At 34.1% G+C, this 15,952-nt stretch overlaps 1 protein-coding gene across 1 annotated transcript in view; it reads right to left on the bottom strand.

The window, feature by feature from the left end:
• Positions 1-2,900: 2,900 nt before the first annotated feature.
• LOC150083570 (general vesicular transport factor p115-like) overlaps positions 2,901-15,952 on the bottom strand; it is a 114,960-nt gene continuing 101,908 nt past the window's right edge. Inside the window, exons 19-21 of the mRNA XM_090378525.1 lie at positions 9,983-10,141; positions 8,408-8,569; positions 2,901-2,960 (exon numbers count right to left, since the gene is read on the bottom strand). Coding sequence (XP_090234651.1) covers positions 2,901-2,960; positions 8,408-8,569; positions 9,983-10,141 — 381 coding nt within the window. The remainder of the gene's footprint in view (positions 2,961-8,407; positions 8,570-9,982; positions 10,142-15,952) is intronic.

Below are 15,952 nucleotides of genomic sequence, written 5' to 3' on the forward strand. Positions count from 1 at the left end.
TAAATTCAGAGAGTCTGAGTTAAGGGCACATAATGTGCAAATTTTTGCTCAGTTTGGAAAGGTGATTAAATGAGGATGAAAACAGAAAAACAGCTTTTGCTTAACATTGATAGCTTAAGGAAAATATGTCCAGTAATATAATTAGATAAGTTATAGGATTTCTTAAAGTACCGATATGATTGGACTCAAGTTCAAATAGCAAAACTTAGTAAACAGTACTCACCTTAGATAATCTGCAGTTGTTACTTAAGGCAGGATGGATGAATAATTTTGGGGTTTAAGAGGTTCTGAATAATTTAGAGTTTAAATGAGTTAATTAGTAAGGATACGGAATTAAAAATTAAAAACGGAATTAAAATGTGCTCAAGGAAGTAGAAGTGCACAACTCATGCACTTCTACTTGTGTGTTTTTAAAGAACTTCTATGTTCACGTGAACATAGAAGTTCTTTAAAAACACACGTTCTCTCCTCACTTAGTATTGCCAACTGAAGATGTTAAAAAAATGAAAGTCAGTCGTTATGACTTTTGGCTTCACCGGTTTAATATATTTTAATCAATTAATTCTTCAATGAAAACTAGGGACAGAGTTGTGCACTTCTACTTCCTTGAGCATATTTTAATTCCATTTTTAATTCCGTATCCTTACTAATTAACTCATTTAAACTCTAAATTATTCAAAACCTCTTAAACCCCAAAATTATTCATCCATCCTACCTCAAGTAACAACTGCAGATTATCTAACATGAGTACCATTTACTAAGCTTTGCTATTTGAACTTGAGTCCAGTAATATATTATCATGATTTTAACATAAAAATGGATAAAAATATCTTTAACCTTTCCATTAGCTTTGGAACCATGAAAAATTCCAATAACATGGAAAGATAACTTCACACTAGAAATTTAACTTCACATTAGAAATGGACGTTCATAATATTTTCATGGACACACATCTAATAGATATTAATTCTTACTTTGTATGTTTCATAAATGATATATGTGCAAACAGGACGGATAGATAAATTTACAGAAGTGCATTGAAAATTGCAACTTACATTTTGCTATAAAATTGGCTAATAAATTAACCCTAGGAATGTAACCAAGATGCAAGTGATGTCGGCTAGTTTGCTTTTATATATACATATGCATTAATGCAAACAAGATATGCTACAGATAAAACTGCATATCTGAAATGCACCAAACATAATGCAAATTTATTTATTTTAATATTTCCATTAAAAAGTTGTTCATGCAAGGTATTTCATCAACTTTCTTAACCATAATCTTCTTGATCTAAGTCAAGTGGTAGTTTCTATAATATTCCATTACAGAAAATTCAGTATTTTTCTGTCAGAGAAATTAGAAAAAGCATGATAATAAAATTTCATATATGTTTATCAAAATTATACATATAGGTTGATTCTAACACCAACAAAATTTTAGAACTTCTAAACACCAAGTTAAGTAAAGAAGTTCGTATAACACGTTTGATTCTGGATGGTTAGGGAGCTATGATTGTTTCAATAATAAAAAATGCTAAAATAATAATAATAAATAGCAAAATGTTTATATCTGTACTAGGTATACATCTGCTTATTATTTATTTTTTTTTATCATTTTATTATTTCTAAAATTTTTTTACCATAGAAAACTCCATGGTCATTTATTAATCAAACAGCTATAGTAACCATTTTAACTATTCAAAATCAGACACATGTTTATACAAAATGTTTTACTTGTTTTGGTACATAGAACTGCCCCAAAAATTTTGTTGGAGGAATTTAGAAACACTCATATATATATATATATATAATGTGTGCGTGTGTGTGTATATATAATAAAGATAACACATTAAACATATTTTCCTAGTAATGCTGTTATTAGTTTCGCAGAAAAATGTGACAATTACAATGGTAATACTCTCTCAGAAGACCAATTATAATAATGATTATTATTATCATTATTATTCTGAGTAAAAGTGGTCCAGCAGAGCTATATTCAGATGTGCAAATATGGTAGCTGCCTGCAGCCCAGACAGCAAGCGATCCTGAAGATGAGATTAAGAAAACAGATTTTTTTAAAATTTCATTATTAAAATTATGTCATCTCATTATATCATGTTTACATTGAAGTAGACAATAATAAAAGTTTGTTTGGCATTGCCTGACTAGATATTCCATGGCATTTCAGGAAGAGGCAAACTACACCACACACAATTTATATTACATGTCAACGGGATTCAAGGGGCATCCGGTGTATGCTGTTCTGCATTCCCAGGGTTAAAAAACTTTCATTTTTGCATCATTAAAAATAAATTAAAAATACCATATACATCATTAGAATATACTGATTCACTAGGCACCAAATACCAATAACTCATTCATATAATTCAAGATTTTCAAAATGGAAAAAAAAAAAAAAACAAAATTAAACTGTCCACAATAAATGTACAATATTAATAATGAAAATATAAATAGATGATATTTGAAATAAGCAATAAATAAATAAATAATCTCTTAAAGCATCTGTATGATAAGGAAAATTAATTTTTACATATTAATTCCTACATAAACAAAAGGATGAATTATCAAGACAGGAAAGATTTTCTGCCATTTTGTTTTTAAAATTTGTTATAAAACATAATTATCATGTATCCACAGCTGATTAATCTCCCAGTTTAACAGCATCAGATATGCTTCTCTATAACAGCTTTGCAAAATACCTTCCTAGTTTCCATTAAGAATTAAAGGCATCTATTAAAAATACATTATCAACTACAATGTAATTTAAAATCTACAAGCTTGCATAGATAATTAACTATACATTGGTGACGTTTCACCAAAATTATTAGCAGATATGTCTCTAAGGATTTATGGTTTTTGTTAGTAGAGGTATTTATATTAATTTTCTGTTTCATCAGGTTCAGTATCTTCAACTGTAAATTCTTCTTCATCAATAATCTATAAAAAAAAAAATACAAAAATTTTTCATGTAATTTCTTATAAACACAATCTGAATTTCAGAGTTAAACAGTCCCAAGTGTCAATTAGAAATACTGATATTTAATGAGTTGACTGGGAAATATTTTCAAAAAGTATGATATTCATAAAAGGAACTCGCACTCAGATAAATTTCATGGTAAATGATTTTGTCATACCTATCGGGAAAAGTAAGGTAAGCCCCATAATGAATATACACTGATGAGCCAAAACATTATGACCACCTACCTAATATGATGATGGTCCTCCACATGCAGCCAAAACAGCTCGTACCCTGCGAGGCATGGATGCTACAAGATTTCTAAATGTGTCTTGTGGTATCTGGTACCAACATGTAACCATCAGATCCTTTAACTCCTGTAAGGGCCGTGGTTGAGATGCTGTAGATCAGAATTGCTGTTAGAACACAAACCACAGATGCTCAATGGGATTGATGTCTGGAGAATTTGGAGGCCAGGACGATACCCGAAAGTCCTCCTCATGTTCCGCAAACCAGTCTTGAACAATCCGGGCAGTGTAGCATGGCACATTATCCTGCTGAAAGATGGCACTGCCAGAGGGGAGGACAGTTGCCATGAAAGGGTGTACCTGGTCAGCAATGATGTTTAGGTAGGTGATAGACATCAGAGTGCCCAGCACATGAATGACGAGACCCAGGGTATCCCAGCAGAACATCGCCCAAAGCATGACACCACAGCCACCGGCTTGTTTTCGTTCCACGGTGCATCCAGGCGCCATCACTTCCCCAGGCAAATGATGCACATGTACCTGGCCGTCCACATGGTGCAACAGGAAATGTGATTCATCAGACCAGACGACCTTTGTCCAATCACTCAAGGTCCAGTTTTGATGCTCGTGTGTCCATTGTAGGCGCTGTCGCCGGTGAACCGTGGGTAGCATGGGTACTCAGAGCAGCCTGCAGCTATGCAGCCCCATTTTCAGCAGGGTTTGATGTAATGTGTGTTGTGACAGAATTACTCTTGTCACCAGCATTCCAATTATCGGATAGATGCACCTCAGTCACGCTTCTGTTGCCTGTACCATCCGTGAGAGCCTTCTCTTACCCCGAGCATCAATGAGCCGTGGTCATCCAACACCTTGCCGGCAGTTTGTGGGTTGCCCCTCCTCGGACCACTTTCAGTAGGTACTAAATACGGCTGACCATGAGCATCCCACCAGCCGTACCATTTCGGATATGCTCTAACCCAGTCGTCTGGCCATTACAATTTGGCCTTTGTTAAACTTGCCTAAGTCCACTGCCTTTTCCATCTGAAGAACAAGAATAACACTGTTTAACGCTCAGTATCGGGTGTTTTTTTTACCATGTCCCAACCCGCGCACACGCCGTAGTTCACCTACAGTTGCTTTGATTTGCATAACAACTCGCTGGTCATAATGTTTTGGCTCATCAGTGTACTTGTTTCATACACTAGACATGACAAACAGTCATGACAAGTACATCCAGTGAACTGATTAAAGTACATATTACAGTTATTTTCCAGTGTTACCTTAATCACATATTTTATATAAATCTTTATCATTATTTCACAGGTGGGGATATTAACAATTTCATTTTCCCACCGTCATGCTTGTACCAAGTGATATAAAGAATGTGGGCAGATATATAGGGATGCCATGTGTGTAGAATGGGCAAGATGAAAGATTTATATAACTTTGAAAATGATATAGTAATCAGCTGCAGACAGGCTAATGTGAGCATCATGTTGGGATATAAAGTATCACTGTGTCTTGGATATATTGAGTTTTGTTCAATAACCAAATAACATCCAGCCGACAGTAATCCTGCAGTAGGAAACAGTTTGTTGATATGAGAGGCCAACAGATGCTGACAAGACTTGTACAGAGTGACAGAAAGTCTACACATCATACCTTGTCACAAATGGGGTATCAGAGTCCCAAAACGAATGGATCCATTCCTGTCAGCAAAAACAAGAAAGTACAGTTAACATGGACTCAGGAACACCAACATTGGATGATTGGAAAAATGTTGCTTGGTCTGATGAATCCTGGTTCCTGCTTTTCATGACAAGGGGAAGACTTCCCCTTATCATGAAAAGTATGTCAAACTTCATTGATCCATCCTGCTTGGTGGCAATGCAATGACGCAGGGAACACATTTGGATGCTACAGGCTATCTGGAAATTGTATCCAACCAGGCACATCCATTCATGGCTGCAATGCATCCACCTGTAAATGGGTTCTTCCAACAAGATAAGGTAGACTTATGCAGAAATGGTTTCAAGAACGTGAGTGAATCCAGCCTACTATGGCCTTATCAGACCTTAATACAACTGAGCACCTGTGGAATGAGGTGGAATAAGCTCTTCAGAGTAGTGATCTCTAATCCTCCAACTCGCAAAAACTGTGGCAAGCGACAGAAGTGAACATGAACAGTATCACTGTGGCATACTTTCAACACCTGTATTTTTTTCTTTATCAACACCCAGAGATGGAAAAGAGAATTTTATACACAAAGATACATTTAATTAAGTATATAAACAAGAAGATTACACGGTTACAGAGATTGCAATTGATGTCAATGTTTCACGCATCCACTTTGGAATTTCATTCTTGTTCTGGACTCTGCTGAGACATGCTGGTGCAACATATCCTAAGTTGCTGACACATCTAAACGCCAACCACTGAGACAGGTTATAAAATGAGAGAAGAAACAGGCTGTACACTGACAAATTTAGAACCTGTCTAGGAAGACTCTAGTCACCTCTATGGTACAATAGCTTGTCTTGAGACCAGAAGCCTGGAGTGGATCTGAAACACTAATATCAATTGAATTTTATTCAGTTAAATGAATGTGCCTTTTAACATGCCATAGTTTAATAATTCCCACAAAATTTTAAAAATGAAAACTGATTTTTGATCCTTCACCCATGCTGTTATTTTGATTGCATGGAGGCACTATGCATTGTACCAGAAGGATTACCATAAGTGTAATTAATTCTGCGATTAGTTACACTTATGGTTTTCACTTACAGATGTGGTTGATAAAGCAAACAACAAATGTAAAACTATTTTATCTTCAAATAAAAAAAAAATATTTTTTTATTATATAAACTATTCATGGGTGACTGTGTGCCAATGGTTCACCATCCTTGATATAGAAGCAATTCAATTAAGTCAATTCAGTCTGCAGAAAAAAAAAAAAAATTGGAGCTATCACCTTTCAAAATTATATTTTTATTTTATGTTTTCACAAATGTTTTTCTGACTGTTGTTTTTTAAATAAATTTTTATCACTCACTCATCTGTAAGTTATCACATCTTGCAAAACAAAGGACTGCAGCTTATCCAATTCCTCAATGATTTCTTTAGCAGAAAAATTCCTATTTAATGTTATGAGGGAAAAGTTTTTTATATCTTAAATTTAAGGAAAGCTTTAAATTTAAAACAAACTTGAAATAACTATCTACTTATTTATACTATTTGTAAAATATAGAGATTAACTCATACCTTTTTATAGGAAGTTCTTCGGCCCGATGCTCACATCAAATTAATCCAATTAATATATTATATAAAACTAAATTTATGACACAATATTATGGTTTAAAATTGTTAATATATAGGGGTTTCTTAAAAATAATCCTGTATTCAATTTCCATAATCTACTCACTGCCAAAAGGAAGAGCAAAGTAAAGCCGATGCACATCAACCCACTAAAAACTAAACCACCCAGCAATAATATACTGGAAATTGAAGACAATTGTCAAATTTACTAAAATATTATAGACTAAACTTCTTAATAAAGGACAAAGTTATTTCTGGATAGTCCGTGCTCACAAGAAGTAAAGTGACACTTAACAATCTCCACTCTCTTTTATACTAATAATAAGATTCAATTTAGCGTACCGCAATGAGATTATTTTTATTAACCAATGCAAATAATGTTATTTACACATGCACGTAAAGGTCTATAAGTCCGAAATCGTGTATGGTCTACGTACATTTATAGTGTTAGGGTTTAACTTCATTTCAAGTGTTTTGGCTATTAGGAGTTTTGTATATTCATATTGTGTATTAATTACTCTTGCCACATTAAAAAGAAACATATGGTTCTCATGGATGCCTGGTGTTGTATTCACAATAAAAGGTAATTTTGGGTAGAACCAATATAAAAAGAGTTACATTCCCCACACGCAATGTTATAGACTATGTTGGTACGTTCCATATTAACTTCAATATGGTGTGGAGTTTACTTATGGGTTGCACAACAATTTTAAATTCCGTGTTTTTAAAAATACTAGCGAATTGTTTATTTAATAAAATATTTTTGTGTAATGTTTTTATTATTAAATGAAACCGATTCTGATTTTTGTTTCACATGTCGCTGAATATTCTCAATTGTACCTAATGTATATACCCTGTTCATGAGAATCATATGTTTCTTTTTAATGAGGCAAGAGTAATTAATACACAATATGAATATACAAAACTCCTAATAGCCAAAACACTTGAAATGAAGTTAAACCCTAACACTATAAATGTACGTAGACCATACACGATTTACGACTCATGGACCTTTATGCGCATGTGTAAAAAACATTATTTGCATTGGTTAATAAAAATAATCTCGTCGTGGTACGCTAAATTGAATCTTATTATTAGTATAAAAGAGAGTGGAGACTGTTAAGTGTCACTTTACTTCTTGTGAGCACGGACCACCCCAAAATAACTTTGTCCCTTATTAAGAAGTTTAGTCTATAATATTTTAGTAAATTCGACAATTGTCTTCAATTTCCAGTCCATTATTGCTGGGTGGTTTAGTTTTTAGTGGGTTGATGTGCATTGGTTTCGCTTTGCTCTTCCTTTTGGCAGTGAGTAGATTATGGAAATTGAATACAGGATTATTTTTAAGAAATCCCTGCATGTTAACAATTTTAAACCATAATATTGTGTCCTAAATTTTGTTTTATATAATGTATTAATTGGATTAATTTGATGTGAGTGTCAGGCCGAAGAAATTCCTATAAAAAAGGTATGAGTTAATCTCTATATTTTACAAATAGTATTAAAGTATGAAGGATTGAGATATTTTGAAACTTATTTATACTGCATACATCACAACGTTAAGCATGTAATATCATAAAGAGCATCTATTCTTCTGTCCTTTAAGTGGCCAAAAGAGAAGATGTTCATAAAATAATAGCCAAAATTACAATATTTCCACAAAATTGAATCAGGTGTTACTACTGATGACCCATATGACCACACAATAAATAAATTACAGTAAAAGTTGCATATGCTAACTAGAGTTTCATATGTAAAATTCTAAATGTATATAAATGTAGGAAAACCTTAAATCAAGATTTCACTGTATTTGAGATTTGATGTTTTTTAACAATTATATTAAGCATTTAATCATCACACCTTACCTTAACTCCCAATTCCTGTAGTTTTTTCTTGTATAATGACATTTTATTATCCTGCTCTGTTAAAAGTATTAAAAGGTCATCTTGTTCTTGCCGTATTGTCTCTAGCTCATCTTGTATTTTTTGCTTTTCCACTAGAATCCTGTCTGCTTCTTCATTAAGATCCTAGAAATCATATCCAAGTAATGGTAACTGGGTACGTACAGAAGTTAAAATCTAAATATTTTAACAAACAATATACTAGTTTTAATAAAAACTATGGAGCTTTGCCCCCTGCTCACTTTGCTCACCAACCCCCATTTATGGGGGGTTGGCAAGTAAGTGGCTTTTCTATGTAAAATGTAGAGGTATGATAGAGTAAGTCAAATCTTTTCTACATAAAAGCCACACCTGTCAAAATGCACTGATTGATATCTAATCAGGAAATGGACTATGTATTTATTTATTTTTGCATTTGTAGTGACGTAATTTCCCTGCCCACTGTACCATGTGACCCACATCCCTCTTCTCCCATTGGTTACCCCATCCCACCATGCAGCATTCTCAAGGTCAGTGTTTCTCAACCAGTAGTACACAGAAAAAGATTTTGTGGTATGTTTTAAAATTTTTTAAATTTATGAAATTATAAAAAAATAAAACATTAAAAATTTCCCTCTCTAAAGGTAAATAATTACATGTTTTACCTATCTTTTTTTCAATCTAACAGGAGTTTACAAATCATGTTGATTTTAAAATATTTTGTTTGTTCAACTTCTGAGCAGATAGCTACATATTTCTCGGAAAGCTTAAAATCGCAACCGAGTCTTATCTCGTGATGTTAATCAAGTATTTTATAGTTTATTTTGTTTTGTTTAATATTTGTTATTTAGAATGGTTTTGGCATAATACATCACTGGAACCATTAAACATGAGACTACCGGCTGGTCTTTCAACAATATGGAGCCTCACGCATTTTAAATTCCCACCTGTTTAAACATGACACATCAAGAGAGCTAGAATTACTATATAGAATTCTATATAAATCTTACCTTCACACTGAACTACTTAGCCAACTGATCATGAATATACCAAAAGTTCTTTGCTTAGACTCTTGGCTTCTAAACCCAATGGTTTTAATTCTTCTTGTTTACACAGTGATTTATGAATGACAACCAGGGGAAAAAAAGAGGTACACTTCTTCCTCTGAGCATAATTTTAATTATTAATATAATTTTAGACCTTTCACTTTTACCTTCTTATGAACTTCAAAAAGTTATAAATAAGAATCAAGAGGTGAGTACTGGATAAATTAATTATGAGAAAACAGACAGTACTTTAAGACTTAACTATAAAAACCTTCTAAACCAAATCAAGCAATTTGAAAGAAATGTGTTTATACTCTTTATATTTTAAAAGAATAAAATATGTAGTGACCTGCTATAATTTAAAAAATATTACTGACAAAAGAAACCTACTCAGCTGGATTTAATAATAATATCTAGTGTAAAAATATATTACTTGCTATAATAATAATAATAATAATAATAATAATAGTTAATTAATAAAGATTACTTGACAATAAAAAAATCCTTTACATACCTTTTGCTGATTGTTCTTAGTTTTCAAGCTTTGTATCTCCTCTTCTAACCTGCTTACTGTTTTTTTCAGCTCTTCTATTGTTTTATGTTGTAATTTAATTGTATCTAGTCTATCATTACTCTCCTTCTGGGCAGTAGTTTGTTTTATTCGTTGATCTTGCTAATTGAAAGAGATAAACCAGTATTATTATGCAGCACAATATTACAAAACTAATGTTCCTCAAAATTATATTAGTAATTAATTTTGACCAATGTTAAGACTTCAAAGCAGAGATATATAACCTAATATCCATAGCCCATAAGATTTATTTTATCAGGACAATGAACACATAATAAGGTACAACAGTTTTCATAAAAAAACAGATCAATAATAACAACTTGTACGTCGCTTATTGTGGCAAACATGAACATTTAAAAACATATGTATATGCAATAACTTTAAATCTACTTTGATTAAGCTTTGATTTGATTTGACTCACTAAGAGATGTCAGTATACACAATGATAAATGTGAATAGAGTATAATTAATAATTATGCCTAGGTGTTCAACTGGACTTTCATATTACTGAAGAGTAACAGCAACTAGTATGAATGGATTTGTTCATGCTGCTTATGTGAGTTATTGCCAAACTGAAAGCAGCCTCAATAAATTACAGCAAATCACAAACAGACAAAGCTTTCTATTTGGGTAGGGAAGAAAAACAAATAAACCACTTTATTTGTTGAAGAGATCAAACAATGTATGTCACATATGAGCTTAGTAATGTGCTAATGCATCAGATACCAGCAAAGTTTCTGTGATAAAGCAACAAAGATGAATCATATGGTGAAAAGTGTTGTGTTGTAAGTAGTCAATTTCCTATGATCTAGAGCTCTGAACAATGGATAGTTTCAGGATATTTTAAAAGATATTGATGGAGGGGAGACCTATGCAGATATATTTCATCACTCAGAAGTATGATGGCTAAGCAGATAAAGAGCATTGAAACCGATATCACTTAAAAGAAGTGCAGTTATTCATAAAGATTAAAAATAAATCAGTGCCAAAATTTATTAATGAAGATGGTAAATATATTTGAAGGCTTTTGAACTTAAACTATATTTGCAATAAATGCAGCTAACAAATGGAAACCTAGTTCACTTTACAACTCTGAATCTAATATCTAAATTCTTAAACTTTAACCCAAAACTGCAATTTAATGTGTAATAGAGACTAGAATTTTAATAGATTTTTGGACTTTTTGGTAAAAAGCTTCAAAGAGTTTGTAATCTAGCTGCGCTATTGGTTTAACATCAGAAAACAAAAAAAAGAAATATCTCCAAATCACACAACGGACTAATAAAATGTAAAGAAAATATGTGTGAGGTAAAATTCAATTGTATTGGTTTAAAACAATCTACCAATATATTTAAAAGTATTGGCCATAAATGTAGGGAAGCCAGAGACTTTTGTGCACCAGCAAAAAAAACCCCCTATGCATCCCCCTTACAGAAAGGGGGCACAGAGTGTTTTTCATAGGCCAATGAACTTCCTTAAACTGTTAGCCTCGATTACTCATGGAGACAACTTATTCCAATAAACAACATGCTTGATAAAGAAAAACTTCATACAATCCAGGCTATGACCCTTAGTTCGAAATTATGCCTCCTGGTTTTAGAGTCCCTCAACAGCATGAACAACACACACCTCAGCACACCTCAAAAACTTTAATGAGATTTCTTCTAAAGTACCTAGTTACCAAGCTCTCCTTATATGGATATCTTTAACCAAACTTAACAGATGCAATGCCTGTCTTCATCTTTGGACTTTTTCACAAAACTCAATGTCTTTTTTTGAGGTGTAGCTTCCATACCTAAACAAAGTACTCCAAATGTGGTCTCACAATTGCCTTATAGAGTGGAATTATAACCTTCACATCTCAACAATTGAATGCAACTAACAATTAAATGATAAATCATCAAGACAACAAGCCTTACAGGGAGACATTTTTAATGTCTGCCTGTATCATACCCCCCCCCAAATACTTTCTTTCTTAACTATTTTTAATTCTACCCATCCAAGTGTCCAATGGTGTTTTTTCCTATAATCATAATTTGGATACTCTATTTCATCATGCAGTAATAGCTGCCTGTGCTTATTCTTGCTCAGATTATGCACCTGAGTGGGCATAAATTCAAATTGAGGAAAGACAGTTGTAGAATAGATGTGCAGAAATTTGCCTTTAGCTAGCAGGTGGTTGATTGCTGGAACAAACTTCCATCTGTCATTGTGGAAGTTGACAGCTTAAATAAATTCAAGGCAGAACTAGGCAAACTTTTGGAGTGAATGGATGGGTGAAATGGGAAGGGTTTTTTTTTTTTTTTTTTTGGTTTATGCTGTATAAGCTTGCTTTCTTGCATCATATACCTCTCCTAATGCTAATTTTTCACAGGAATGCATATAGGAAGATTTCTTTACTGGTATCAGTATGTTTGCTTTTGTCATTTGATTACTATGAAATATAATAAAAAAATTAAAATGTCTGAGCTTTTCTTCTGAAAATAGTTATTCCAGTTACTTTAACATCATTGGATGTGTAACAAATATTGCAAATTTGGTCTGAAATGAACTACAAACATGAGTTCTAATAACTAATGACCACCTTGTTTCAAGCAGGCAGATCAAAATAAAAACACTGCCACAATTTGTGCTCTCATAACCTACTCACCTGATATACTCCATACGCTCCCATTAAGACCTGTAAATTTTGTTTCAATTGGGTTCTAAGCAGAAGACTTTCAAACTAATTCCCTCTAATTCTATTGGCATCCATCTTGTTTCAAGATGGTGGTTTTAAACAGTGAGAATATACTTGATAGCTGTACTCCTTTCTTATTACCCCCCCCATACTGTAATTTTGGCTGGGATCTGACAAAACAAACATGAGTTCTAAACAGGTAGTGCTTATATTGAATGGCGGTCATTTTGTTTAAAGATGGCACATAACTACAGTGATCACAGACAATTTTTAAATTGTATACAGTGGGACCAACTTATGACATTACCAACAGCAAATTCTAAATGGGAAGCATTCAAGAAAGTAATTGTGGAAGCTACTAGGCTTTTCATACTGATTAAGAAATACTGTTCAAGGTTTAGGCCTAAATGGATGTCAGATGAACTAATGAAATTTGTGGCAGAGAAGAAAAATGCATGGGATGCATATAAATTATCAGGCAACATAAAAGCCTATGATAGATATAAGCCAGTCTGTGATCAAAGGCAGATTACAAGAATCTTTGGCAAAGGATGTTAGAAAAACTGCAAGGACTTCTTTACTTATATAAACTCTAGAAGGAAGAGGATGAATCAGGTTAGTCCACTTGATACCGATGGTTTGACTGTTGATGATCCTGCTCAGGTAACTGACAATCTGAATCAGTATTTTGCATCTACATTCACGAGGAGTTAATAAGAGAGGAGAATGCTGGGAGTTTATCAAACTGTAACAGAGTGCTTAATGATTTTGTAATAAGTGAGAGCAAAGTGGAGGAGAAATTGTTGAAGTTAAACATAAGAAAGGCATCCATGGTGGATGAGATCTATCCAGTTATATTAAAGAAGATAGCAAAGGAAGTAAGCAAACCCTTAGCCACAATTATGAGAGCATCCTTGATTCAAGGGTAGTCCCCATGGACTGGAGATGTGCAAATGTATCCCCAATTCATAAAGGGGGGAATCTAAGGGTGACACAAGTAATCACAGACAAATTAGTTAAACTTCTGTTCTGGGGAAAATAAAGGAATCACTTTTTAAAGATGCATTGCAGGTTCATCTAGACAAGACTGTGACTGCAGTAATAATTCAGATGCAGCGTGGGTTTGTTAAGGGAAAGCCTTGTCTGAAAAATCTGATTGGATACTATAATGTGGTTACAAAGGAACTGGATGCAAAAAATAATTTTGATATCATATACTTGGATTTCAGGAAAGCTTTTGACACTGTTGCACATGGAAGACTACTGTACAAATTGGAGCAGAATGGTATTAAGGGCAAGTTGCTAGAATGGATAAAAGGGTGGTTAAGTGGGAGAAGACAGAGGGTGGTAATCAATGGGTGCTGCTCTTCATGGACTAATGTTATTAGTGGAGCCCCAGGGTTTGGTGTTAGGCCCACTGTTGTTTTGTATATTTATCAATGATATTGATGAAGGTATATCAGGCCTAATGTCGAAGTTTGCAGATGATACAAAGGTTGGCAGGGTTGTTAATGACAGTAATGGCAGTGTGCTACTGCAACAGGATCTAGAAAACTTGCGCAGATGGGCTGAGAAGTGGCAACTGAAGTTTAACCTTGACAAATGCAAAGTACTGCATATGGGTAGAAGTAACCCCAGAGAAATGTACCAACTGTGTGGTACTACACTTAAGGTGGTAGAAAATGAAAAAGACCTGGTAGTAATTGTGCAGTCAGATATGAAGTTTTCTGAACAATGCAGACAGGCTGTCATTGGGGTTTTGTCAATGATATATAGGAATTTTGCTAGCAGGGAAAAGGAGGTGATTGTCCCTCTGTATAAGGCAATGGTCAGGCCACACCTTGAGTACTGCGTATAGTTCTGGAGGCCTCATTTTAGGAAGGATGTAGATTTGCTTGGACATGTGCAGAGAACGGCAACAAGATTTTTGGTGAGGGGAATGAAGGGATCCTCTTACCAAGAGAGGCTTAAGTTCTGCAAATTGCAGTGGCAGGAGACTAGGCACCTGCACAGTGATCTGATCTGATTGAAGTGTATAAGGCCTTGAATGGGTTGAGCACGATGAATTCTGATGGGATTCTTCCACTTGTTCAGATTACGAACTTAAGGGGGCATAAATTCAAATTAAGAAAAGACAGATGTAGAATAGATGTGCAGAAATTTGCCTTTAGCCAGCAGGAGTTTAATTGCAGGAACAAACTTCCATCTGTCGTCGTGGAAGTTTATAGGTTAAATAAATTTAAGGAGGAACTGGACAAACATTTAGAGGGAATGGTTTTATGAAATTTTTTTTTTGGCTGATGCTGTATAAGCTCATACACTTGCTTTCTTGCATCACATGCCACTACTACTACTACTAATATTTGACAGGTGCTCACAAAATATTCCAAAATGAGCATTTGCAATCTTTATACAACAGTTTTGGTAAACATGACAATTGGCTGAAATATTATCAGAAGCTCTCAATTTGCTTCAGTTTATCATTTTAAATGGAAAACAATATGAAAAGTTCACCAAGTGCAAACTAATATTTAGTTGAACTGCCTCTGACCCTGATGACAGCAGCACACCGTCAAAGCATTGACAAGATCAATTTCTGAAGATAATCAACTGATAGTTCATAGTTCCAAACATGAATTATGGTTTCCTGAAGTTCACAAAGGGTCTTTGGTTTCTTTCTGTCAACTGCAGATTCCACACGATGCCAACAGTTCACTATAGGATTCAAATCCAAGCAGTTTCCTGGCCAGCTAAGTAATGGACCATTCTTCCAACCATTTTTTCACCTGTAACAAATGTAAACATATTACTGTCAAACCTCTAATGCTTCGGTAAAAGCTCAAGTAACTACAGAAGTGCCTACTTACACTTTTTGCCCGATGACAAGGAGCAGAGTTGTCCTAAAAGATGCAGTTACTTGGCGGGTTGAAATGGTCTCTAATGATTGACAGCAATTTGCCTTCCAATATAGCCAGGTAACCATTGGCATTTACGGAACCTTTAATAAACTGCAGGTTACCTACTCTGCGATACGAAATGCATCCCCATATCATTTGGCTGGTAGGGAATTTCACTGTAGACACCATACAGTCTGGATGGTACTCTTCACCATGTCTACGGCGAATCGTTTGTCTCCCATCAGAGCCATGCAGGTTGATTTTCTTCTCATCCGAGAAAATAACTGTCTTCCACTGCTTGGGGTCCATTTGACATGCTCCTTACACCAAATTAAT

This window comes from Mastigoproctus giganteus, chromosome 7 (assembly GCF_048544385.1).
Source record: "Mastigoproctus giganteus isolate SK-2022 chromosome 7, ASM4854438v1, whole genome shotgun sequence".
Classification (NCBI taxonomy): domain Eukaryota; kingdom Metazoa; phylum Arthropoda; class Arachnida; order Uropygi; family Thelyphonidae; genus Mastigoproctus; species Mastigoproctus giganteus.